The sequence below is a fragment of the Pseudoliparis swirei genome, chromosome 14 (genome assembly GCF_029220125.1).
Source record: "Pseudoliparis swirei isolate HS2019 ecotype Mariana Trench chromosome 14, NWPU_hadal_v1, whole genome shotgun sequence".
In the NCBI taxonomy this organism is placed as follows: Eukaryota; Metazoa; Chordata; class Actinopteri; order Perciformes; family Liparidae; genus Pseudoliparis; species Pseudoliparis swirei.
In genome coordinates this window covers 4,575,861-4,603,610 of record NC_079401.1, presented here as the reverse complement: position 1 = coordinate 4,603,610, position 27,750 = coordinate 4,575,861, and the positions used below count along the sequence as shown (strand labels likewise).

The 27,750-nt window shown below is 47.9% G+C and overlaps 3 protein-coding genes across 4 annotated transcripts; 2 read left to right on the top strand and 1 right to left on the bottom strand.

Annotated features, from left to right (window-relative positions):
- On the bottom strand, positions 1–24,779 carry LOC130204396 (ATP-binding cassette sub-family C member 4-like). 2 transcript variants are annotated; one of them, XM_056431113.1, is made up of 32 exons: positions 24,469–24,779; positions 15,838–16,050; positions 15,347–15,457; positions 13,793–13,913; positions 13,456–13,680; positions 13,210–13,299; positions 12,426–12,589; positions 11,792–11,917; positions 7,851–8,100; positions 7,483–7,590; positions 6,730–6,819; positions 6,435–6,626; positions 6,232–6,326; positions 5,876–5,962; positions 5,429–5,525; positions 5,166–5,351; positions 4,942–5,079; positions 4,829–4,866; positions 4,615–4,745; positions 4,110–4,256; positions 3,910–3,989; positions 3,574–3,724; positions 3,373–3,492; positions 3,168–3,278; positions 2,984–3,084; positions 1,737–1,928; positions 1,505–1,660; positions 1,182–1,271; positions 553–725; positions 369–474; positions 158–292; positions 1–90 (listed from the first exon to the last, which is right to left on the bottom strand). In XM_056431113.1, exons 2-32 carry the CDS (start codon positions 15,909–15,911, stop codon positions 1–3), a joined length of 3,975 nt encoding a protein of 1,324 aa, XP_056287088.1. In that variant the 5' UTR covers positions 15,912–16,050; positions 24,469–24,779. The 2 variants fall into 2 exon arrangements, with proteins under 2 accessions (XP_056287088.1, XP_056287089.1); XM_056431114.1 differs by lacking the exons at positions 13,793–13,913; positions 15,347–15,457; positions 15,838–16,050; positions 24,469–24,779 and having other exon boundaries at positions 13,448–13,536.
- Positions 19,289–22,286, top strand: cldn10a (claudin 10a). Its single transcript, XM_056431115.1, has 5 exons — positions 19,289–19,574; positions 19,933–20,094; positions 20,232–20,313; positions 20,406–20,510; positions 21,551–22,286. The coding sequence occupies exons 1-5, from the start codon at positions 19,355–19,357 to the stop codon at positions 21,678–21,680; spliced, it is 699 nt and encodes a 232-aa protein (XP_056287090.1). The 5' UTR covers positions 19,289–19,354; the 3' UTR covers positions 21,681–22,286.
- On the top strand, positions 24,483–27,652 carry LOC130204398 (claudin-10-like). Its single transcript, XM_056431116.1, has 5 exons — positions 24,483–24,714; positions 24,807–24,968; positions 25,801–25,882; positions 25,965–26,078; positions 26,193–27,652. Exons 1-5 carry the CDS (start codon positions 24,483–24,485, stop codon positions 26,692–26,694), a joined length of 1,092 nt encoding a protein of 363 aa, XP_056287091.1. The 3' UTR covers positions 26,695–27,652.
- Positions 27,653–27,750: the final 98 nt, after the last annotated feature.

Sequence of the window (27,750 nt, the reverse complement as noted above, 5' to 3'; positions counted from 1 at the left end):
TCACAGGGCGGTCTCGTAGATCACCAGGTTACCGTCCGCCGTCTCCGCGTGTCCGTTGGGTATTACGGGATGGCTTCTGCTGTCGTACGCCTGCAGAGAGTTCACAGTGAGACCGGCTCGAGGGGGAGGAGCCTCGCGTCTCGCGCCGCCCGCTCACCTGTTTGGCCGCCTCCATCAGAGCGGCGGCCTCCTGCTTCCCCGTCTGCTGCACCATCTTGTAGAAGATCCCGTTCGGATCCTGCAGCAGCGCGTACGGCTCGTCGTAGGCCTCGATCCTCCCGGCGTCCAGAACCTGCAGACACGCGCGTGGGATTAGTGAAACTCTCGCTTCAGTGAAGCGGCACCATGGCGCCGTTCGGAGGCCTCACCAGGATCCTGTCGCTGTCGATGATGGTGTTGAGGCGGTGAGCGATGGTGAGCACGGTGCAGTCGCTGAACTTTTCCCGTATGGTTCTCTGGATCAGCTCGTCCGTCCTGCGGAGCACGAGCGCCATCGGTCGAGTTCTCTGGAGCGAAACGCGACCTCGGCGCTCCGCCCCCCGCCGGCAGTACCTGGGGTCCACGTTGGCCGTGGCCTCGTCGATCACCAGGATGCGGTTCTTCCTCAGGACGGCTCTGGCCAGACACACCAGCTGCCGCTGGCCCACGCTGAAGTTGGAGCCCCACTCGGCCAGAACCGTCTCCAGCTTCCCCGGCAGCTCCTCCAGCGCCGACTTCAGCTGCACCTGAGGAGCAGGAGGAGTGTGAGCAGGAGGAGCGTGAGCAGGAGGAGGAGTGTGAGGAGCAGGAGGAGTGTGAGGAGCAGGAGGAGCGTGAGCAGGAGGAGGAGCGTGAGGAGCAGGAGGAGCGTGAGCAGGAGGAGGAGCGTGAGCAGGAGGAGGAGCGTGAGCAGGAGGAGTGTGAGCAGGAGGAGCGTGAGTAGGAGGAGCGTGAGCAGGAGGAGGAGCGTGAGTAGGAGGAGCGTGAGCAGGAGGAGCGTGAGCAGGAGGAGGAGCGTGAGCAGGAGGAGCGTGAGCAGGAGGAGGAGCGTGAGCAGGAGGAGCGTGAGCAGGAGGAGCGTGAGTAGGAGGAGCGTGAGCAGGAGGAGCGTGAGCAGGAGGAGCGTGAGTAGGAGGAGCGTGAGCAGGAGGAGCGTGAGCAGGAGGAGCGTGAGCCCTACACCCCGCCAAGCGGACGCTCACCTCCTCCAGCGCCTTCCACAGGTCTTCATCACAGTGCTGGCCGAAGGGGTCCAAGTTCTTCCTCATGGTGCCCGTGAACAGCACCGGGTCCTGGAGGACAAGAGGAACCACGGGTTAGACCCAGACCGGGATTTAAAGGGCCAGTACACCTCTAAATCACAAATAGGCATTAGGAGTCTTTCCTGTTTATTATTTAAATTGTTTTGGTTTCAAAATGTTGACCCAAAACCAAACATTGTAAATAAAGTTCTGGGCTCCCCCCCGAGGTTCTCTTCGAGTGTCGTCCGGCAGACAGGAAGTAAACCAGGTGCGCGGCGCTTCACCTGAGGGATGATGGTCATCTTCTGGCGCAGGTCGTGGAGTCCGATCTCCGAGGTCAGGACCCCGTCGATGTAGATCTTCCCCTGAGGTTCTGCCAGGCGGAACAGAGCCGAGACCAGAGAGCTTTTCCCGGCGCCGGTTCTGCCCACGATGCCGACCTGACGCGGGAGAGAAGAGTCTGGTTCAGAAGATCAGCCGAGCGTCACCGCGGCGTCCTCTGGAGACACGCCTCACCTTCTCTTTCGGCCGGAACATGGCCGTGATGTCTTTGAGGACCAGCGGTCCTTCGCTGCTGTAGGAGAAGCTGACCCGGTCAAAGGTCACCAGGCCTTTGTTGGGCCAATCGGGAGGAGGCCGCTTCTGGGTTTCCCAGGGTGCTTCACTCTCCAGCTCAGTGTACTCAACCACTCTCTCCACTGACGTCATCTGAAAGCCGTAAAGATGCAACACACGTGATCAGGAGCTCAAACATTGTCTTCTCACACACGCTCTTATATATATATACAGGACTGTCTCAGAAAATTAGAATATTTTGATAAAGTTCTTTATTTTCTGTAATGCAATTAAAAAAACAAAAATGTCATGCATTCTGGATTCATTACAAATCAACTGAAATATTGCAAGCCTTTTATTTTTTTTTATATTGCTGATTATGGCTTACAGCTTAAGAAAACTCTAAAATCCTATCTCATAAAATTTTAATATTTCCTCAGACCAAGTAAAAAAAAGATTTATAACAGCTGAGTGTTTGTCAAGGCTCAGGAAACCCTTGCAGGTGTTTCGAGTTAATTAGACAATTCAAGTGATTTGTTTAATACCCTACTAGTATAAAAGTCATAGTATAGTATGCCAAAATATGTCAAAATAAAGGTCATAGTATAGTATGCCAAAATATGTAAAAATATGACAAAATAAAGTTTAGTATGGTAGTATACATGTGTATATATATACACATGTAAATATATATACATATACATATATATGTATATACATATACAGGACTGTCTCAGAAAATTAGAATATTGTGATGAAGTTCTTTATTTTCTGTAATGCAATTAAAAAAACAAAAATGTCATGCATTCTGGATTCATTACAAATCAACTGAAATATTGCAAGCCTTTTATTCTTTTAATATTGCTGATTATGGCTTACAGCTTAAGAAAACTCAAATATCCTATCTCTAAATATTAGAATATCATGAAAAAGTATACTAGTAGGGTATTAAACAAATCACTTGGCATACTATACTATGATTTTTATTTTGACATATATATATATATACACACATATATATATATATATACATATATATATACACACACATATATATATATATAAACACACACACACATATATATATATATATATATACACACATATATATATATATACTCACACATGAAGCCCAACTCGTTTAAATAAATGACAGAATTCCTTCAGCCAAGAATCCCAGGTGTAAATAGTCAAATGGAGGGTGTTACCATGTTCTCCACCTCTGCACTCTGCCTGACGCCCCACTGGAACATCCCCATCAGGGTGACGGCGTAGGTCAGCGCCAGACCGACGGCGCCGGCGTCCAGCTCTACAGAACCACGTTGGAGTTACTAAACGACGACGGGTTTGACCGGCCGGCAGCACAAAGTGTGACAGTGGCGTCTTCCTTACGGTCTCGGAGCAGCAGGCAGCCGAAGGTGGTGATGGTGACGAAGATGGAGCACATGCCGTCGAGGCGGATGGCGAACCAGCGCGAGGTGGTCAGGAACAGGAACCAGGCCCCTGGTCAGGGAAAAAAAGCACATGACATCATCAACACCGGAGCATCCCCATCGCTTCATATTCAAAGGCGGTCGGGCTGAGAGGAGAGGAGGACCAGAGTGCAGGTCCTGGTGAGCATCGAAGGCCTTCTGGAACCGGGCCTCTGCCCCGAAGGCCCGGATGGTCCACAGGCCCTGGAGAGACGAGGACAGGTGGGAGAACACCGGACTGCGAGCTGCAGGACGATGACAGAGAATCAATGTTTACGTTCCACTCTCCATACACACACACACACACACTTTGGAGGAGCACTCACTGGTGGCCTCGAGGCGCTTGATGTTCCTGGAGGTCTGCAGGAAGTAGCGGCGCAGGAAGATGAAGACGAGGAGCAGCGGCAGCACCGGGATGACGATCCAGGGGATCACGGCCACGGCCACGCAGACCACCCCGATGATCTGGAGGAACACCTGCGCACAGGGAACACGGCGTGGCGATCACACGCCCATCTTCTATCTGGAACTCTTCTTCTTTTTACAACCGCACGACTCCTCCGTTCTCTTTTTTTACAATCGTTTCATGACATTCACGGCCATAAAGACTCTGACGATAACAGACTGATAAGAGGAGGCGTGGCCGGAGCCCAGAGGCTCACCTGGATGAAGTCCACGAAGGTCCACGGCAAGTTGGAGTCCAGCTGGCCCACGTCCTTTGAAAACCTGTTCAAGACTCGACCTACGGGGGGGAGGAGAGAGTTAGTTTCCCGAGGAGGAGGATCGAGAGCCGAGGTCTCTAGAAGGCGTCCGCTGCCGACGGCGTCGGGTCCGCTCGGACGCCCGTAAAGGTTAAACTCACCGATCGGGTTGATGTCAAAGAAGCGGACGTGCGTCCCGAGGATGGCGCTGAACATGCGGTCGTGCAGCGTCTGAGTCGACTTCACCAGCACGTGGAACAGGGAGAGGTTCCTGATGAAGCCGAAGACGACGGTGGCGACGGTCAAACCTGTGGAGACAGGAAGTTCTTTCCTGAAGCCTCCGCGTGCCGCTGTCGCTCGCTCTCGCTGCCTCTCTCTCGCTGCCTCTCTCGCTGTCTCTCGCTCTCGCTGCCTCTCTCTAGCTGTCTCTCTCTCTCGCTCGCTCTTGCTGTCTCTCTCTCTTGCTATCTCTCTCTCGGCTGTCTCTCTCTCTCGGCTGTCTCTCTCTCTCTCTCGCTGTCTCTCTCTCTCTCTCGCTGCCTCTCTCTCGGCTGTCTCTCTCTCGCTGTCTCTCTCTCTCTCGCTGTCTCTCTCTCTCTCTCTCTCTCTCGCTGTTTCTCTCTCTCCTTCTCTCCCTCTCCCTCTCTCCCGGCGGCGTCACATTACCTCCGTAAACGCCCAGGTAGAAGTTGATGTTCAGCTCCGCCGTGGCGTTCAGGGCGCCGTGGGTCGCCGTGGCGTTCAGGGCGCCGTGGGTCGCCGTGGCGTTGGCCGTCAGCTGCTCCTGCTCGTCGGCCCTGATGGCGTGGAGAGGACGCGTGAGGAGACGGGAAGTGATTCTGATGAGGAGCGTGCGGCCGAGTCTCCAGAGTCAACGTACCAGTGAGCGAGCCACCAGTCCTGCAGGATGTACGCCAGCTGCAAGACAAAAGAGAGTGAGCGGTTCTCCTCGCGCTCCTCCGGCCCGGCCCACGTCTCCTCCGGCCTCGGTACCTGAGCCAGGATGTTCATGCCGATGATGGCGAGCAGAACCGCCACGCTGGCCCCGGCCTTCAGGTACTTGAGGTACAGAGCCACTCCGATGTTTCCCTGAGCGCGGTTCTCCTCCGCCACCGTCTGCACCGTCTCTGCCTGAGGGTGGGGGGGGGCACTCATCATCATCATCATCAGTATTTCTGGTCCGGGTCAGATCAGATAAAAAAAGGTGGAGTACAAACCGGCAGCTGGTCTCCGTCTTTGACCGAGTGCAGCGACGAGGTGTGCGAGCGCACAGAGTTCTCGGAGAGCGTCCGGGTCCTCATCAGGACGTCTCCAGGAGGCTCCTCCTCCTCCTTCAGCAGGGAGGTGAAGTCCACGCCGGACCGCTGGAGCTCCGCATACTTCCCCTTTGCCACCATGTGACCCTGACACACACACACACACACAGTTAGGATGCTCCCTGTCCGGTCTGTGGGTCCACGAGGATCCCTTCAGCACCGACCTCCTTCAGCACCACGATCTGGTCGGCCGACTTCAGGTACTGCAGCTGGTGGGTGACGAGGATCCGGAGCTTGTTCTTCAGGAGGCCACAGATGCACCTGAGCGTGGACAAGGGTCAGGGGTCATGACATCTTGTGATTAGGAGAAGGAGCCAAACCCAAGTGGTGCGTCTGGCTACATCAGACCGTGTTATCAACAGGAAGAGCGGCGCCGACTCCATTGTCCTCCTGAAGCCGCTTCCTGTCTCTTCTTCTGAATAATGGAGGTTTTTACAAGAACGTTCTCCAGCTGAGATCTAAGGCCGGCGGCTTCCCGCTGCAGCTCTGAAGCCACGAGGCTGCCGACGGGACCGGAGCGCCAGTGTTTTTCTGTTTGTCAGACCCCCCCCCCCCGTGGTGTAACCGGATCCAGCCGGTTCCAGTGTGAACACGACACCGCTGTAACTCACTTTTCAAAGAGGTGTCGCCCGACCTCGGCGTCCACGGCGCTCAGAGGGTCGTCCAGGAGGTAGATGTCTGCGTCCTGGTACACCGCCCTGAAGACACACACACGAGGTTACAGGCGCCATGACACACACACTCTGCACTAGTCTCCTCTGCACTAGTCTCCTCTGCACTAGCCTCCTCTGACTCCTGATGACGTTGAATGAAACTGCTCTCACCTTTAATCGGGTCCATTACGTGACACTCTGCTTCTATATTATAAATATCCTCCATGAGGAGATAATGAGACGTCTTCATGTTCAATCCCGTCAAACTGCTTCCTGCTGGCGTACGGTTGGACCGCCACAATAAAAGCTCTCACCTGGCCAGGTTGATGCGAGCCTTCTGCCCCCCGCTGAGTGTGGCCCCCCGGTCCCCGATCAGAGTCAGGTCCGCGTCTGGGAGCAGCTCGAGGTCCTGCAGGAGCACCGCAACACACACACACACTTTTTAGAAGCACTTTTGATGATGACGTCATAACCCTTTTGGTTATGCAATCAAATTAAAATAAAGACGACATCTCACCCTCTTCAGAGCGCAGGCTCGGAGGACTCTCTCGTACTTGTGGGGCTCGAGCGGCTTCCCGAACAGGATGTTACTGCGGATGGTTCCGGGGAACACCCAGGGCTGCTGGGCGGCGTACGTCAGCTGACCTTTGACCTCCAGCACCCCGCTTTCAGCGGGCAGCTCCCCGAGGATGGTGCTCAGCAGCGACGACTGGACGGGACGGCACAGGGAAGCTTGAGGACGTGAACACACACACACACACACCGAGCGGAGGCTTCTACGTGTGAAATGGTGACGCGCGGAGACGTCGGACCTTTCCGGCGCCGACGGGTCCGATCACAGCCAACAGCTGGTTGGAGTTCAGGGTGAAGGAGAGGTTCTGGAGAGAGGGAGCATCCAGACTCTACAGGGGTCAGAACACATTGACATTAGAGCAGGAACCTGCTGCTGTGGATGTCATAGCAGGTGCATGCTGGGTAATGGCCCGAAATCAATATTTATATTTTTACATATTCACAATGTCACACAAATTCATTTTAGTGGAAATAAAATCCAATTGCATTGATGTTTGAGGCCGTGTTGTTCTAAGTTTGTCTTTTAGAGTCAGTCAGTGGGATCGAGTGTTTATCGATGTGGAATTACAATTAATGGCCGGATTTTTCCCGACAGTCCTTGAACGCGTCACGTGTTCTACATCATGGCGAAAAGGCTAAAAGTAAAGCTTTTAATTGTGATATTGTAAAAACAAAACATGAAACCATTCTAAGCCAATAACCATGACGTCCATCTACCAATCAAACTGCACCGTCACCTTCTAGCAACAAGGCAGGTGTGTGTGTGTGTGTGTGTGTGGAGCCTCGCTCACTGGGAAGTATTTGATGCTTTACTTTGAACAATCTGGTAATAATAAGAATAATAAGAATAAGAATTTAGACTTTTATAGCACTTTTCTAGTTCACAAAGACGCTTATTTCTTAATATCTGAGCATCAGTCATGTTCCATCCCACTCGTCGTGGACTCGTTTCATCTCCTGAACCAGACCAGGGCTCCCACTGAGGGTCTGACCTTGTCCCAGTAGCAGACCAGGTCCTGGATCACCACCGCGGCATCCGTTTTCCCAACAAGTGGCGGTTCAGCTTTGCTTCTCACGATCTCATCCAGCATCAGGAACTCCTGAAACATAAAACATTAAAAAGTTGTTAAAAGAACTCTCAGGGTTAAGGAGAATAAGGAGGTCTTCTGCTGTAAATCATGCAGGTTTCACTGGTTTGAAACGACATGTCTCGGTAACTGCGTGAAGAGAAGAGATAGTGACTTTATGCAGCTGGACCTTCAGATTGGAGCCGCGTGACCAGAGATAAGCCGCCTGAACCGAGGGCCTGAAAGCGCCACACAGACGCTGCACCGTCACCATGAAACCCGCCACGCCGTACCTGAATCCTGCGGATGCTGACTCGGGTCTCGTACAGCTTCTCGATGGCGCTGGGGAAGAAGAGCGTGACGGTGAGCCGCACGGCGCTGTACAGCGCCACCGTCACGAACACGCGGCTGGCGGTAATGGTGTTGCCCAGCAGGACGTAGAGGGTGAAGGTGACGAAGAGGATGATCTTGCTGGCGCAGAAGAAGGAGGCCATGTTGAGGCCTCGCAGGTAGGAGCTCTTCATGATCTTGGAGATCTCCTTTCTGAAGGAGGAAGGGGGGGGGGGCACAGGAAGGAGACAATCACATGTAGGGAGTGTCAGGAACCCTTGAAATTACATCTTATTGAGTCCATTTGATGGCAGGTGAATCTACTCAGGATTTACATTAATGTTTGAATTCAAATCCAGATCACATCAGTTAGAGATGACGTGGATAAATGTGGAGGCTACGTCAGCCCCGGAGCAGGAAGACTTCTTCTTCCGCTCAGACGACATATATACAGGACTGTCTCAGAAAATTAGAATATTGTGATGAAGTTCTTTATTTTCTGTAATGCAATTAAAAAAACAAAAATGTCATGCATTCTGGATTCATTACAAATCAACTGAAATATTGCAAGCCTTTTATTCTTTTAATATAGCTGATTATGGCTTACAGCTTAAGAAAACTCAAATATCCTATCTCTAAATATTAGAATATCATGAAAAAGTATACTAGTAGGGTATTAAACAAATCACTTGAATTGTCTAATTAACTCGAAACACCTGCAAGGGTTTCCTGAGCCTTGACAAACACTCAGCTGTTATAAATCTTTTTTTTACTTGGTCTGAGGAAATATTAAAATTTTATGAGATAGGATTTTAGAGTTTTCTTAAGCTGTAAGCCATAATCAGCAATATTAAAAGAATAAAAGGCTTGCAATATTTCAGTTGATTTGTAATGAATCCAGAATGCATGACATTTTTGTTTTTTTAATTGCATTACAGAAAATAAAGAACTTTATCACAATATTCTAATTTTCTGAGACAGTCCTGTATATATATTGTGATGTCTTGAGAGGACGGGATCGTGAGGTGAGGCGTGGGTACACAAATCAAGACGACAGGCGAGGGTTTCTTTTACTCAAAGTTTCTGGAATTAGATTCTTCTTAACAAAAAGGCAAACTTAACGCCAACAAAAGTCGTTGTACAAAACAAACATAAGTGCTTCAGTCTTCTCCTGGTTCATCGTCTTTGACATGATATCAGAACTCTCCTGAGCTCCTATCCTGTCTTCACCCTCACACCAGCTCATCGCAGGCTCATCAGCCACATCCCTTTCAGCTGTGCAGCAGCCTTGGCCCGTCTGCACTGCTGAGTGGGAATTTTGTAGTCTTTTACACTGGATGTCATGCTGGTTGTAGTCCCTGCTGCAACCACCGGGAAGGAATGTACCTCCCATTAATCTCCATTCCTCTTATGACATCACAATATATATATATATATATATATATATACACATATATATACACATATATATACATATATATATATACATATATATACACACATATATATATATATACACATATATATATATGTATATATATACACATATATATATACATATATATATATATGTGTATATATATATACACATATATATATATATATATACATACATATATATATATATATATTACGTACACTGGTCTACTTGTATTGTATTGTGTTCTGTTTTGGTCTTGTTTTGTGTTGTTGCTTTGTCTCCCCCTCCTGTTGTCACACTCATACTTCACAGACGTGCACACCTGGTTCCAGTCATCAAATCATCACACCTGTTCCTGATCACCCATCAACCATTCCCCTTTAAATAGTCATGTGTTTGTTCAGAGTGTAGGTCGGTCTTCGGTTGCTGTGGAGCTTTTGTGGTAACCTCTCCTGTTTCATTTGGTAGCAGCCTACTTTTGTTTTGTCTTGTTTAATTCCTTTTTGTTGTGTGCACAGGGTCAATGAGGACAGGTGAGATACCCCGGGGTTTACATGCTACATACACGTAGGTTTACTTGTTGTTAACACCCCAGGTTAGAGTGAGCACCACCCACTGTACTTTTGGGTGCACAGCACCTGTCAAGGGGGGAGCGTGGGTTGGTTATGTTCTTTTCTTTGGTGCCACTGACAGTCCTTGTTGGTCCCTGTGTTGCTGCTGGTTAAACGCTTTTCTTATAATTGTTCGTGTCCTGAATTGATGTGACTGCACCCTCACGTAAGGAAACCTGCTGCCTTATGTTGCGTCCCACCTCGAGCCACCAGGAGGCGTAACATAAATTACGTTTTTATGTTACGTCTCCTGATGGCTCGAAGTGGGACGCAACATAAGGGCAGCAGGTTTGCTTACGTGAGGATGCAGTCACACCAATTCATGACACGAAAAGTGTTTATTAACAAGCAGCAACACAGGGACCAACAAGGACTGTCAGTGGCACCAAAGAACATAACAAAACCCACGTCCCCCCCCCCCCCCTTGACAAGTGCTGTGCACCCAAAAGTACAGTGGGTGGTGCTCACTCTAACCTGGGGTATTAACAACAAGTAAACCTACGTATGTAGCATGTAAACCCCGGGGTATCTCACCTGTCTCATTGACCCTGTGCACACAACAAAAAGGAATTAAACGAGACACAACTAAAGTAGGCTGCTACCAAATGAAACGGTAGAGGTTACCACAAAAGCTCCACAGCAACCAAAGACCGACCTCCTCTGGCCATTTCAGTGAGGTGGCAACTCGCTCAAAAGCATCGACCTCCGCCTCACGAAATTGAGGTACCAACACTATATTTCTGCTCACATCAAAACCTTTGGTTGGCGTGGAGTGATCAGAAGGTATGGACCTAGTAGGACTAAGAGGCTGAGCTGAACTCACAGCAGCTTCACCTCTTTTTCTGCTGCTCTCCATGTCTAACTCTATCTTCCGAATAGCCAACTTGTGACTGTATTCGGCATCTTTCTTTTTCCTGAGCCTCCAGTTTTAAACGCACTAAGCGTAGCCTAAGGCGGGCATCTTCGCTTACCCTAGGTAAGGAAAAGGGAGAAAACATATATAATATATATGGATATTAAAATGTATGTATATCAGAATATACGTTATGTAGTCAGAACCAAACATGAGCACCATAGTGGTACAGAGAATAAATCAAACGGGGCCGTGTGAATAAAGAGTTGCTATTGCAACACACACACAAAAAGGTAACAGGACTTTCACAGCAATAAATGTGTTTAATATTAAACCAGGATGAACCTTCGACAACCAGAAGTAAAAAAAAATAAAAGCTGCAGCGTAATGTGGTTTTGGCAACAACTAAAGCAGAAATGTGCTCACGGCAAATATGAAGTATCAGACACGTCACTTTGAAGTGATGAGAAAAAACAAATGCATCTACCAAACGTTCATGTTTTGACAGAGGGGCTCGTCTTATTTGAGTTATCGCACAGAGACGACGCCCCCCAAATGTCATAGGCACAGTTTGAATCTGCCTCTTGAGCACAATCTGAACCCTGAGGCAGCGGAGCAGAAACACAACAACGTTAACGCTTCATGCAGCTCCCGTTGGGACTCGGCACACCTGATGCTCGTCCCCGTTGCCACGGGAAGCATCTCCAACCACATTTAGAGCTGATGGCAGGACCATAAACGAAAATTAAAGTAAAAATATGAGGTTTCATTTGATCCATGAAGGTGTAAGCAGTGGATGTTGCCTTCCGTCCGAGGCGGTTGTTCACTATAAACGTCATATGAACAATAAATATAGAGCGGGGATGTAATTATTCGGTAAGGAAAGACACTAAACTGAATAAAGCCTCTCGAGACCCTTCCTTCCATCTCATTGTCGCATTGATTGGGCAATAAACCTGTTTCTGATTCTGATTCTGATTCTGAAAAGATCAAGTCTGACACGAGAATAAGAGTTTTTACCTTCTGACCTCAGAGACCAGAGTGGCGAAGGGCTTCTCCCAGGCGTACATCTTAATGATCCGCATCCCGGACACCACCTCGTTCATGATGCGGATCCTGTCGTCCGTGAGGACCGCCGTCTTGCTCCTGCGGGGGGGAGCAGACACCGCGTTGGCTTCAGCACGAGAGGCGAGGGAAAACGTTGTAATGGAGAGCGTGTGCGAACACACGATTCCTACACCGAGCTACAATGACAACAAACGGCTACTTTTCCATTTTAATAATCAGGCTTGACTAATGTGACTAACCAGATTGTTTTTTTTATCTCATTGAACATTTACAATGATTGTTCTGTAATAGCTGAACATGCAGCAGCAAATTCATTAACGCTCAACAAAAAGATGAAATTCTAAAAATGGAAACATTAAAAAGTTTCTCCCATTAGTAATTACACTTTTAAAAAGTGTGTTTTTACACAAGTGTCCAGGTTATTTTGGAGGAGAATCTGTTTAGTGACCCCTGAACTCCAGGAAATCCTGCTTGATCTGTTACTCTTCTTCCTATTTTAGTTGCAAAGTAACAAAACTGCATGAGCCGAACCACCGAATTATAAACGAGCATGACTGAATATATGGAGTGTGTGTGTGTGTGGTACCTGAACTTGGAGAAGAGCCTTCCGAACATGGTCTGCGTGGGCAACAGGAACATGAGGACCACCATGCCGGCCAAGCACGACGGGCCGATCTCCAGCCACAGCAGGCCCACCACCGCCGCTGCCTGGAGGGGCCCCACCCACAGGTAGTGCAGGAATATGGTCACCTGTTGGGAGAGAACTCAGCGTGAACGAGGGGGGGGGGGGGGGGGGACGTGCAAGAACAGGAAGAAACCACTGCAGTGAATCCAGGCGTGGGTCCAGGTTCGCTCATCTCTGGGCAGGTTGTGCCGGAAGGGTTCCATAAAAAGCATGAGAGGTTCATAAAGAGGCCGGTGCCCTCAAGAGAGCGCAAACTTTACAGCTGATTAAAACGAGACAAAGCGGGTCTGGTGCCACAGAACCAACTCACCACAACCCAAAGGTTACAGAAACACGGCCTTCCTCGAGCCGACTTGCACATCCACGTCGACTCGATAGGATATCATTTCAGTTTCTGTCACATTCATTGAATCAGTTTCTTCTCTTTGTTTCCCTGCGGGCGTTTTTTTTTTGGAGAGTTTTTCCTTATCCTAGATCTAAGCAGCTTATTAAAACTACTAACGCCAAGATTGTTCTAGTATTGGAATATGGGCCGAGTCAGAATCATTTTCTAAAAGCCTGAACCTCGTAGCCGCTCCAACTTTGCAAGAAAACAGAGTAAAAAGAGTATTTTATACTAAATATCTCACAGCAACGTTCAGGGCTGAGGTTTCAAATGCACCTAAAAGTCTTTAGTTTCACATACGTCATCGAACTTGTTGACGTCGTTGGAGAGGAGGTTGACGATCTGGCCCGTGGTGGTCTTTCCCATGGCCGAGCTGCTGAGACGCAGAGCCTGGAACGCGAGAAGAGAAGAACCCCGTCAGGGAAGGATCACAAACACTCGCATCCAACACCAACTGGAGCTACACGCCGATCTCCAACTCCTTCACGGCGCTTTACGATCCTCCTCGAGGAAGCACGCGCGAGTCGCTCCCACCCACCTACTGACCTTCCTGTAGATCATGTGACACATGGCCACTCTGATCTTCATGCCCGTCCTCTGGACGTGGTAGAAGTAGAGGTGGTGGAGCAGGAACAGGCCGATGGTGCACAGAGACATGACGGTGGCGTAGCCCAGCGTCTCGTAGAGCGCCGTCATGTTCAGCGGGTCGTAGCTCTCAAAGTACTCGATCATCTTGCCCAGGATGAGGGGCTGGATCACTTTGATGACCTCCTGAGAAACGGGGGATAGAATCACCGCTGGACACATGTACAGTTTTACACCCCTGGTCCGATTTCTGATGCTTGTGACGCTGGAGTTGCAATACTAAGCTGAGAACACTGACTTCCACCAGCGTGAAGAAGCCCAGCATGGCGTACGGCCTCCAGTAGCAGCGGATGATGCACCTGGAGAGGCTCGGCGTGTGCATCTCTTTGGTCGTCTTCTCCAGCTCCAGGTCCCAGTGTCTGCCGTGAAGAAGAGACGCCATGTTATTCCATGTGGGTTTTGACTGTGCCGTGAACACGTCAGGACTCGCCTGTGAGGCAGCAATCAGAGCTCATCATCAAGAAGGCTCTCCTTTTACTTAATACAAATATTAATCAGACGGGTTGGGTTGTGTTCGTCAGGCAATCTGCTCAAAGGCAAGTTCCCACGCGATCGTGGACGACCCCAAACGACCGCGAGATGAAGAAAGGGAAATGCTTCAGGCACGAAGGCGGTGTGGATGTCGGAGAAAGAGGGGTCAACTTGGCCCGACGGCTCAGGAATGGGGATGATCGAAAACCAAGATAGCGAGCGTGATAATGGAGAGAGAACGAGGTCTGGTCCAATCACAGGGCTGGAAGAGGTGCTGACCAGGGGGAGCATGACAAAGCTTACGAGGCCGAGACATTTTGGAAAATCAGGTGATCTCGTGCCAATCTACGCCGTCTGTCCGGGGGCGAGCGCTGGATCTGTCCTATGGGGTGTGTTTTATACTTCTCATCGTGCGATTACATTTGTGATAACGTTAAGAGTTTTTTTTTTTTTTTTAGACTAATCATATTTTATTGGAACTGTCGTGTTTCAATTCAACTTCATTTTGCTGACAGAACACACACACATAAACACAAACAAGCGCGTGTCCAAACGTTGACGCGGTGCATGAAGATAAAGATGCGGGACTCGGGGTCGGGGACTTCACGCCCGTCGGTTGACCAATAACTTCAGATTTCACCGTCACCACACTGGTAACAACGAGATGTCAGATCGCCACTGAGCGACCTCGCTGGAATACAGACCATAAAACAGCCCAGTCATCAAAACTCTGTATCCCATTTAAACTGGGTGCGGTGCACATTTGGACCTGAATTTGACACAACAGCCGCATCCTGGGCAGCCTCAGCGTTCACGTGGCGTTTATGACCGGAGGAGGCGGGGCTTAGAGACAATTTAGTTATTGCGAGCCTGACGCACGTGTTGTGCCACACGTGGCTTTTCAGGAACAGGTAAATCATTCCACGTATAAAGTTAACTGTTTCAGAATGTTGTCCCGCATTGCTGAAGTTACACATTACAATGTAAACGGTGTCCGGCGACCTCGTGAGAACGTTGAAACGACTCAAGGTCGAGAACGACCTTTATTGCAGCCACCGGCTTGATTTATCAAGTTAGAATTCTACATCGCAACAGAGGGCAATTAAAAGCCAGTTTTTACGAGTGCCCGTGTACAACTCTCAGAGACGAGGAGGATCCTCGCCTTTGAGGCGATCGTCGACCTCCCAGACCTAACGGCCCCGGAGAGGAGAGCCGAGAGGGGAAGTGAGTGTTTGTTGACGGTGCCGTGATGTGAATCCCGTGAGGATGCTGCATCGCAAACACGACCTGTGATGGTGCACGACGTCATGAGCCCCTCTACCTCTGCAGGCTCTGTCCCAGGTGCTCGGACCGGTCCTCGGGGAGCACGTCGTACATGTCATCTTCTTCCAGCTTGCGCTTGTACCCGGTGCGAAACAAAGGGTTGAGCCACCTGAGGGAGAAACCATCGAGAGGAGCACAGGGCATCCCATTCATGACATGTTTTCATACATGGGAGGTGTCAGAGCAGCATTTAAAAACCATGAAATACACTTGCAGCACTTGTTGGCTGCCTTTCATAAAACAAGATATTTTAAGGGTGTAAAAATGTGGAACAATTAAACTGGATATACGAGTATGATAACAAGTATGTGTAGTTTTAAACTTTAATACACAGAAAGCAACCTAAGAAAGCAAAAAGATGTAACACTTCCGTTTCCGTGCGGTTTATTTCTTCTTTTCTTTCTTTTTCTTTTTTAAATTGTTTTGTTTAAATCTGCCGCAAACAGAAGCTAGCTGCGTCCAGCATCCGGGTCCTTTCGCTGGACTCACCAGAAGACTATCAAGGACAGAAAGTTCGCCTCCGCCGCGGGGTTCGTCTTGGGGTTTTTCCCGGCGTTCTCCATGGTGACCACACGCTCGCGCGGTGGCTTCCTTCTCTCAATACGGTCCTCCGGCGCCAGTGACGTAACTTCAGCCCGCTTCACTTTCACATTTCTGTCGGCGTCCGGGGCCCCGAGGCGGCTGAGGCGGCTGCGACGGCTCCTTGAAGGGTGCGAGTGCCGTACCGGTGAGAAGAGGTTGACAAAAAAAGAGAAGCAAACGTCTCGTTTGGCCCCGCCCCCATGAGACTCGTGGATTGGCTGCAAATACATGTCCGCCCCACGCGATTGGCTCAGTTTCCTCCTCTGCGATCACACGATTGGCTGAGAATATTCACCCATACGATTGGCTTGGTTTTCCTAAAAAAATAATGTTTTAGTCATATTTACATTGATTTGTTTAGAATTACAATGAATTCATAAATTTACTTTGATTAATTTATCTAAATAAATTAAAGTAAATATAAAAAATGTTTTATAGGAAGAAAAAAAAAAGCTGACATCTACGGCCACAAATATATTATCATATATAAATAAATATATAATAAAGATATTATAACTGTACTAATATCTACTAAATATTTAATGGTAGAAAGTAAATATGACTAAAAGAAGCTGACATCTACGGCCACAAATATATTATAATATATAAATAAATATATAATAAAGATATTTAAACTATACAAATATCTACTAAATATTTAATGGTAGAAAGTAAATATGACTAAAAGAAGCTGACATCTACGGCCACAAATATATTATAATATATAAATAAATATATAATAAAGATATTATAACTATACTAATATCTACTAAATATTTAATGGTAGAACCTGAAAATACTGGTCTACAAGTAAGGGAGAAGATGTGTTTATAATTTTACAATGTTAAAATTTGAGTGTGTTCAAAGGTCCCCAAGTGCACTTTCTGCGGAGTGTGTGGCCTGCTTCAGTCTTATCACAATGACTCATCAAAGTCTCACTCTCTCTCGTTCTCTCTCATGGTAAGGGTGTATAAACATCCCTATTGAGAAGGAAACAAAGCACGCCTGGGAGGTGGCCGCGGTAATAAAGCCTGTGATTTATTAACGCGGGTTATTTGTGATTCATTACCATTTCCAATCTCAATTTGTCCATGGGAAAAAGGAAATAACCCCATAACAAGTCCCTTCAAGAGAATGTGTTGTTTGCTCTTCCTGATTGAAACGGGAACAGCGCACACAAACACACAAGGACCTCCCATAAATAAAGAGCGGGTTATGGGTGACAGATGCCGTCTGACACACTGGAGGTGTTTCCTGCACTGACAGAACACACATATGAGAGAGAGAGAGAGAGCGAGAGAGAGAGAGAACCCTCCTCCTCTTCCCAGGGCAATGAACTCATTTTACCTGGCTTCTCCCATTTCAACGTTCAAAAAAACTTTTTTTTTAAAAATCCAGTCACATGGCGCCGGGGTAAACTATGATCCCGACACCCACAGTCTAACGATAACAGACCGGAGCGGCCATGGCCCCCGCACCTCCCAGGTTATCCGCCTGTTGATGTTTATCTAGCTCCAGCTGGGGAATGGGCCGCCGGAGAGAAGCCAGCAGGAGATTATAGCAGCTGAACTCGGCCCAGTAACATTCATCATCTGCAGGGGATCAACACTCCTTTCCCAGGCTTTGCCGGTCCTGTGATAGGCCCACTTTCGTTATTTAGTTTTATTAAAAGGTTTACGAGAGGAATGCAGCGCGTCTTCGTTGTTTTGTGTCAGATTGACTAAATAAAGTGTCTTCATCTGGAGCTTTTATGCAACATGACGGGGCAGATTTCAGTCATAGACTCATACAGGGAACAGAAATATTTAACCAACAGTTGAGTTAAATGCTAACGCGCTCTTGCCCATGACGATGCCGATATGCTAATGTTCAGCCGCGTCAGCACACGTGTGATGATTCATTCGGAAATTTTACAATCACATTTAGATTTGTCGCGTGACTCGTTTCCTCCTGCAGGAGGTGCTGTGGTGATGCTTCCCCTTTTCCTTTTGTGTGGAGCAATGGAAAGGTGAAGCTCATCCTCGTATCACCGCGGTGTTAATGGGATGCATGTCAGCAACAGGTTAACGCAAACAACAATCTGTTCCAGCTGCCTCCCTTTCATTCGCAGATTTACAGGATTAGGGCCCCCTCTGAGATTGCCCGGCAACCCGCGGCCATGGAAACGCAATCAAGGCATCATATATCTAGAGATTTACGTAACAATGTTCTCGGCACCTGTGTTGGACTTTCAAAACACCTGGGTTTAGTTTTCCAGGAGCTCCGACTGAGGGAACACGGTACCCGTCAGAAAGGTCGCCCCACAACACCGTTCACACCTCTTTCAGGACGAGATTAGGAGTTTAGTTATTTAGGACAGGGCTCGTTCGGCTCATTTCATACATGTTGTATTCTTACTTGGAAGATTAAGACTGCATTTCACTGACTCGTTTTTCCTCTGACTCACCACGTGGTCGGCAGCCTTTAATAAGCCGACAGACAGGAAGCCACTAAGTGTTGTTGTCATAATCCAGCCCGAGGGGGTATATACTATATTTGACTTATCTTCTCTGATCACGTCCTCCTGCTACTGTAACCATTTCAACTGAATCCCAAAGTGTGCATCGACCAAAACTTCCTTAAAAACAACAACACGAAAAGTGAAAAGTTGCTGAATCATTTAACCGGGTTTCACCGCGCTAACGTTAGCCGCCATTAGCTACAGTTCCTTCTGAAAACGGCGAAATAAATATAGCTCAACATCACGGTAAATTGTTAAAACGTCCGGCCTCTTGCAGCACGGAAGCCAACTTGGCCAAAGCTCCTGAGAAAAACAGACGTTGGTCGTCGTGCTTGGAGCGTCCTCTCCTTTCTGCCACTTGATGGAGCTGTAATGTAGGAAAACCACAAGGACGAGTTGCCCGGCTTTTCCATCGTGCTGCTGCATTGTGATAAGAATCCCCACAGCAGCGAGATGAAAACACACATCCTTCATCCATCCATCCGCAGTACAAAACTCTCCTATCTCTGCTTCTCATCTGGTGTTCCCTCTCTGTCAAAGACTTTTCAGATCCTTCCAATTAAAGACTTCCTCCTCCTGCAGATCCCCTTGCAGACCCGACGCACACCGTGTGGAGTGATGCCCAGCGTGTGCGCCTCCCACCAACCGCACACACACACACATAAAACACACAATATACAGCAACCGAGTGTGTGTGAGCGAATGAAAAGCATCGGCGTAGATGCTCGGCCAGCCGGACGAGGAGAAGTCTCCAGGACGGCCCGACGCTGACGCACCTGTGCCCGGGGGCCGACCCTCCTCCGCCTCCTCTCTGTGAACGCTCCCGAGGGAAAGATCTCCGTCCCGTGCGTCCCAGACGGGACCTCCGAGCCACAGAGGGGTGTGAGGGGTGTGGGGGGGGAGGGACAGAAACAAAATAAAATAATGGGCAACATGGCAACCGAGATCGTTGCCTTTGTCCTGACGATCTCCGGGTGGATCCTGGTGTCGTCCACGCTGCCGATAGACTACTGGAAGGTGTCCTCTGTGGACGGGACGGTCATCACCACGGCGACATTCTGGTCTAATCTTTGGAAAACGTGCGTGACCGACTCCACCGGCGTGTCCAACTGTAAGGACTTCCCTTCGATGCTGGCGCTGGACGGTGAGTTGGCAGATGAGTGTGGCTGTGTGCGTTGTTGTCTTCCCGAGGTCTGACCACTGATCTTTTCTTGGACTGATGACCACCATAGCATCTGGAACTTGATATTTCCTTTTCTGGCCACAAACAGCCACAACAGTGAAAGCTCAAGGCCAGGAGAGGCATATTTCAGAGAGCTGAGCTGGACTGATGTACCCTGGAACTAAGTGTGTAAAATATGGAACTGCCCCTTTAAAGTAGAATACTTTCACCTCTTCCAACCCTCGGAAATTGTTTTATATAAATTTAAATTGAAGTTGTAATTGTTTTGGGCTCCACGAGGTTAAAGCGTGCTCCCCTCTTCTCCGTCTCTCTCGTGAAGTCTACATCCAGGTGTGTCGGGGGCTGATGATCGCCGCCGTGTGTCTGGGGTTCTTCGGCGCCACCTTGGCCCTGGTCGGCATGAAGTGCACCAGAATAGGCGGCTCGGAGACCACCAAGGCCCGCCTGACGGTCCTCTCGGGCTCACATTTCGTCCTCAGCGGTACAACCCGTGAAACCCAGCTGCGTGTCAGGAAGCTGTTCCGCTTTGGGTTCAATCACAACGACACAATCGTCTCTTTTCTGCTTCGATCTCAGTTTCATTTTGGGAGGTAGAAATCCTCTTAATTCTCTCCGCAGGGCTCTGCTGCATGACGGCGTGCTCCATATATGCTCACAGGGTCACAGCCGACTTCTTTGACCCCCTCTTTGTTGCCCAGAAGTAAGTACTCGGGATTAACATTCAGATGAAAGGAGGTCCAGTCATAAATGTCTTTGGTACCCCCCCCCCCCCCCTACACTTCAACCCTCCAGGTTTGAGCTGGGGGCAGCTCTCTTCATCGGCTGGGCTGGATCTGTGCTGTGCATCCTGGGGGGACTTATCTTCTGCCTCTCCCTGTCCGAGGGCTCCAGCGCCAGGCGAGTTGCTTGATTTCTTCTCGAACATGCTGGATGCTAACGTTGTGAGCCGGCGTCTGTCATCGGCAACAAGGGGCTGAGAGGAAATCTGATTTGGACCGACTCTTAAACTGCAAACTCAATCAGGCAATTTAATTCATGACTTTAACTGCAACGGAGAGACACAAACATCCAGTAATCTCTCTCAACATCTCGTGTCGTAATTGCCGAACCTACAGGGCCCGGTTGTGAGATCGTCATTTTGATTAGTAATGCGGTCGTAGATGGCTGAATGTTTCCTTTGTTACAGTCGAGTAATAGGGACCTTTATTTCCAAGGGAAAGTCACCTTCACTGAGGATGTTACATCAGGCAAAGAATGCTAACTTTCTCTTTAGATGAGATCCATTCATTTTTTTTTATAACAGTCAGCTCTGCCTAGCATATCCACGTATAAGCTGAAAGGACAAGAAGCCGAGAGGAACAGAAATGAGAGACGATATAAAGAAATATTTAGCAGGATTTCGTCTGGATGTTGGTCGTTTCCAGAGATTTGAAGGCAGCCGTGTACTTTAAATATCAGCTCTTCTTGTTGTTTAGTGCTAATTGGAAAATGTTAGCGTCAAGTAAAATCCCTGAAAGATCATCCCAGTAATTTAACAGGGAGGTATTTGTGGCTTAAGATAGTAAACATGGGAAGCAATGCACCTGGTAAACATCAGCACGTTAGCACGTTAGCATGCTAACATTAGCATGCTAACGTTAGCATGTAGCTGTGCTTCAAAGAGTTGCTAGCATAGCTGTAAATATAGCAATTATTTTTCTTATTTGCTACCGGGATGGTCAGATTAAGTCTTTAGATACATCTTGCGACTTTAACACACTGAATTATAAGGGTGTTTCACAGTTTATATTATTTTTTGTTTTTTAAGCTAGGAGGAGTTTGATGCACAGCGTTAGCTCATGAAGCAGGTTTTATTATCTCCATGAGCAGGCCTTAAACATTTAGTTTTTTTAAGGGCTTCATTTGTTATCCTTTTTGTTGTTGTTGTCTCTTTGCAGAGCTGAACACTCGTACCCTGGAGCTGCGGCGTTTGTGTCGGGGCGCAACAAGCACAAAAAGACAGTCAGCAGCCTGCAGAAGGAACCGGGGGAGCCGCCGAGGCAGTTTGGAAGAAACGCCTACGTGTGACATCATCGAATTCATCGATGGATTTCACCTTTATGAACTTCTGTGCCTCCACATTCTGCAGTAGTCAGAACATAAACATGGCCACTTTTTGGGGCCATTTCTATCAGTGGCCGTATGCAAAAGATGAGCTTTTATTCTTCTTCTTTTAAGACAGGAAATTTGATTTGGCCCCAAAAGAGTGCTCAACCTCTCCGGCCTCTCCCCGTCTGTCCCGCATAGAGACTGGAGACATATTCAATATCTATTTCATAATTTCAGTTAAAGGCCAATTGGACATTAATATTTAAGGAAAATATATTTCAAAGCATTTTAAAGATGATATTCAGTGGTTGTAGTCAGGATTTCTTATTTGGGGGGATATTTTTGCACAAAATGTAAAATCATTTATAAGTTACTTTAGTTTTTTTGACTAGTTGCTTGTTTGATAACAATTATGTATATGTGACCAAATAGTAGTTTGGTACGTAACCAACAAATAAAGAATAGATAACTTCTTAAAACCTGGGCAGCTGTTACGCAACTCCAGTTAATCTTCTCCTGTCACTCGAAGGAAATATATGGGACACCCTGTTAATAATTCATAAGCTGAGGGTCTTTCTCGGAGGGGGGGTGCCTAGACTGATCTGACTTTCAAGGGTCACCCGGTCACGTCTGAACCCCCCCCCCCCCTCCCCACAGAGCTGGCTCTGCGGAGCAGGAGGCCCGGCCGGAGGCTTCCCCTCATATCAGCCATCCATCTCCACCTGGGAATTATTATCAAAAAGGAACCCTGGGCTATGTTACGCAAAACCTTCTGGCCCAGAGGTGGGATCCTTGAACCAGCTGGCAGGGAGCAGTTGCCCCCGTGCTTTTCTGGCGCCTTACATCCGTGAACAAGTGTCAGGTGTCCCGATATAATGGCGGTATTGTGTTGTCCGACATCTGCATCACATACGGGGACGATGCTGAGCATCAATCTCCTTCTGGCTTGGACTTTTTTAAATGATTTTTTTACTTTTCAAAATAAAGCACCGCTCACGATGTGCAAATGCATCCAAAGTTCGTATCTAATTAGAACATCCTTGAAGCGTCATCTGAAGGTCTCGTTTCTAAATCGTCTCTGCGATGGACCACCAACGTTCTGACCACTCGACTTGAGGGAGACACAAATGCAGACACCTCGTGCACCTGAAACATCGAAGCGTGTGAAGAACGATGATGTAATAGAAAGAAGACGCTTGCGCTGCCTCCATGTGGATTTGTTATTGTTTTGAATACCCAGGCTTCTGAGAAATATCTAAATAAAACACGGAGGCTTTGCAAAAACACATTTACTGCGTTCTATTAAAGGGGAACACCAGAAAGGTGAGAAACTCCTGACCTCTGTGTTCATCTCAGACGGGCTGGAGGTCATCTGAAGGACCGGAGCCAGTAGTGCAGGCTCACCACCAGAGAGCAGTGTTAATGCATACTTAATGGTTAACAAATCGGGTTCACAAACGATCACTTCCCAATGGGGAAGAGTTAAACGTGTGTCCTTATGTTATGTGCTGCAGCTCCTGTAAAGCCTGTGCAGCCCCCCCCCACCCAGAGCCCCCCAGCTTTACCAATAACTTTGTCATAAGCCGAGAGCAGAGGGAAACAAAGAGGAGCTCTTTCATCACTCTCCCCGACTCTCATTACCTCAGATTTAACTCTCATTACAGCGGCACAGAGACGTTATGCTGCAATTGTGAGAGCCACAGTCTAATAAGGAGAATGACTCATAACCAGCAGCTTACAGCCCGGGGGCAGCTGGGGAATTACATATTTCCCAGAACATGTAAAGGTCACCGAGGCAGAAATGCACTGAGTGTTTTGGTCTGAAATAAGTTGCATATGTGCTAAAATAACTAAGTAATATGTACACATGAAGTCAAGAGGTTTTTGTTATTCATCAATACATTTTAATCACTCTTGATCGATTCAAAGACCCAGTGAAATTAAAGGAATGTGTCTCTGTTAGTCGTCCTGTTATCTCTCGTTAAAAGCCGACATTGTTTTTATTTATTCTCTCTTCCTGTAGAATATTAAGACTTTTGATGACTCATCATAAACTCGTGGGGGTGTGTGTCCACAACCGCATTCAATCAAAATGTACATTCGGGGCCACGCCCATCATATAAAACGTAGGTAGTAGCGTGTAGCATACATATGACAGTAGACAGCGCCCCCTCCTGGTGGAACAAAGCAAGTGATGGAGTTGTGGGTGGAGTCAACAGCTACGTTACTCCTTATACATATGGCGCTGTATTGCTCCGTATTTATCACAACTTTTTTTTATAATCCGTCTGTCGTGAGTCCTACATCGTTTTGGAAGTGCAATATGAAATTGCTGGAATACCCCTTTAATTTGGATAAATCCAGTTGGCTCTATGGAGTGTTTAGATTGGACTGATATCAGGGAAATTCTTTATTAAAAAAAAGATGCGTTATGGTTTGCTGCTATGAATAAAGGCTCCTCCTTTAAGACTTTAAGACAGGAGGCATGAGGCTGCTTTGGGTAAGCGGAGATGAACGCTTAGGTCAGCAAGTCTCTCCTGTGGCCCCTGGGAACCGGAGCGACTGTTGTCTCTCACCCACATGTAACGCAATACCTGGAAAACACCCCACCCCCCCCCCTGATTTGTACACTTGTCCACTTTTTCTGTGACTAACGGCTGAGCAGGAGGCCGCGTCCACGTCTCAGCGATCACGCCGGTGGACTGTGGCTGATCAGGGACTCGAGTCAGAGGCGCTCTCCGAACATCTAGAGAGGAGATCAACTCACCTGGAGCGTCGAAGATGAAGATCCGCGTGGTCCAGATTTGGGGTTTCCTGATGACCATTTTGGGCTGGATCTTCGTGGCCTGCACCATGGCCATGGAGGGCTGGAAGATCACCGCCATCGGGGGCATGGGCGGCTCCTCCATCATCAAGGTGGCCTGGTTCTGGTCCAGCCTGTGGAGATCCTGCTTCACGGACTCAACCGCCGTCAGCAACTGCTACGACTACCCCGTGCTCTGGTCCGTGGAGGGTAGGTCTCGTCTTTCTCCCCCGATCCCCAACAGAGCCGACGCGTCTCGCCGATACCTCGACTCATCGGCGTCTCCGCGTGTCTCCCTGCAGGCCACGTCCAGATCGTACGAGGCCTGCTGATGGCGGCGCTGTCCCTGGGCATGCTGGGGTTCGTGCTCAGTCTGCTGGGCATGGAGTGCACCTTCATCGGGGGGAAAGACCAGTCAAAGCACAAGAAGATCTACGCCGGCGCCTGGTGCCATGTGGTCAGCGGTAATGTTGGGTTTTGATGCACATTGTAAATGTAATGCGGTACCTTACGGGTCAGACTGGAGTAGCAGCAGGACCGGGAGGTAAGAGGTGGATCGCTGGGGGCGGGGCGGCAGCCGGATGTATTTTAGACCCCCCCCCCCCCCCCTTCTGCAGGAAAGACAGCAGACACATCGGTCACTATAGGGCTACAACAACAATAATAACTACGTTGTGTTGTCATTGACAAGATCATAAGTAATTGAATCCCTCTTTTTTATTTTCTAGTACTCTGGCGTTAGTATTCCTTCTCACCATGTACTTCATATTTCTGCTCTTGTTTTTTATTCTTTTTTTACTGTTTCTATTACAAAATAGATATATATTATATAATTAATATATTATTAATCTATTGTCATATGTACTTATTTTACGCTATTGTTTTTTTTAAACTATTAATCTGTTTTAATCAGATTCTTGTGTGATTTTACTAAATTGGGTTTTGCCAATTATATATAAAATATATGTAAATATTAGATACTTTTTATATTTTTACTAATGTATAAACATCATTTTAAATATATATATACAAAAATATATACACAAAAATATAAACATTAATATATACATTTATAAAAAAGTATATATATATACACTGCTATATATACATTAATGTATACATATAACAATACTAATTAATTTCAAGTTATAAATATATATTTATATAAATATATATAAATATACATATTTATACAAACATATATAATTATATATTTATGTAAATATATATATTTACATAAATATATATTTATTTATATATATGATAAGTTTCTGAAGTCTTGAGACATATTTCCAGGTTTCCTGTCCACGTGTGGCTACGCGGTCTATGCGCAGTTCGTCTCCGTGGAGTACTTCAACCCGGACTTTGACGGACTCAGGTAGGTGACCGGGCTCAGAGTGATCCTCTAGAACCCTTCTGGACCAGTACATGTCACAGCGTCGCTGCTTCCACCCCAACAGGTACGACCTCGGCACCCCGATGTTCCTCGGCTGGGTCGGCTCTGCCTTCCAGGTGACCGGCGGCTTCTTCTACGTGTGGTCGGTGTGCAGGCCGCTCTGCGGGGGGGCGACCACGTGAGCGCGCCACACACACGTTGTTGAGGGGGCGTGGACGCAACATTCACTCATGAGAAATACTCATATTTAATCATTTTATTTGGGTAACTTGGCTACTGTGTCCCTCTCCAGGGTGATCACGATCCAGGCCCCGCTGGACCCCGAGCAGAACGCGCCCCCCACGGCCGCGACCGCAGCGTCCGAGGTCACCTCCAAGACCATTCTGTCCTCCGTGTCCGAGCTGTCGTCCAAATCCGGACGTTCGGACGTTTCCGGTATATCATCCAAATCCGGAAGCACGGACGTTTCCGGTATCTCATCCAAATCCGGACGCACGGACGTTTCCGGTATCTCATCCAAATCCAGACGCACGGACGTGTCCGGTATCTCGTCGCGATCGGAACGCACGGACGTGTCCAAGTCTGCACGCGCGGCCCGGCCGGAGCGCTCGTCCAGGCCCCGGAGGAGCGCCCGGTCTGCGGGGTCAGTGAGGTCGGCATCCTCCGGCTCGTCGCGGTCCGGCGCCTCGACGATCACCGGGTCGAGGAGCAGCGGCAGCCGGCGGACAGTGTCCTCGCTGTCGGGCAGCTCGAGGAGCGGGAGCACGGCGTTCATGAAAAGCTCATATATTTAATTTAATGAGTCATGTGACGGAGACATATGAATGCAAATGACGGGCGGGTGTTCTGCGGAATAAATGGTTTCATATATTTATATATTTTTTAAATATAATAATCCTGGAAATGTCATGGAAACTAATCTATGTCTTGCCATTTAAATTACTGCACATCTGAGGATGTATTTATGTTACTTACATTATTTGAATAAAATAATATCCTCCTCTGTTGCTCTTCAGAAGGGTTCTTCCCTTGTTTTCCTGTGAAGGTTTATTCTGTTCTTTTTGGTTGTTTTTCCTGATCCAATGTGAAGTCAAAGGTCAGGGATGTTATGTGTACAGATTGTTTTGTAATTGAATGTTTTTGGGCTACAAAAAATAAACTGAATTGAATATGGGAAATACACTCGTCTTTTCTTCCCAATTGTTTTTCTACTTATTCACAGACCAACAAAAATGTTACTGTTCCTTTAAAGGGGGATGATGTCATCAGGGTTATGTTTCGATTGGCTCGATACTTGTATTTATATTTTTACAGAAAGCCTGAGTTACAAATTGGAGGTTTGGAGTTTGAAAGATGAGGGCAGTTCAAAGGCGGGGGTGGTCCAATAAAAGATGCTATCAAGTTGCATTATGGGAAACGTAGGACTCAGCTTTTTCAGTCAGAATATCTCAGCCTCTGCTGCTTCAATTTAACCCCTTAAAGGGCGTGTCAGTCACGGCTGGCTATTGTTTATGCATAAACGGAAGAGCAGCTTTCTTATTTATTGTTTACACGGCAAAGCAAATCCACCCAAACTGAAGTAATACGCGTCCTTTTAAATCCCCCTCGCGAGTTACGCTCCAGGCTCAGATCCAGTTTGGTTCTGTGGTATTTGAATAGAGAATTAAGAAAGAAAGAAAATAATATCGTCGCAACATCAAACCATAAAAACAAAGGGGTCAAACGAGCCAGAGACGCGTAATCCTCCACCTGCGGTGCTGGGAACGTGACGGATGCTGACGAGGCAAAACCGTCTCAACACAGATGAGATGATAAGATGTGTCCCGGGGGGGGGGGAAGGAGAGCTCAGT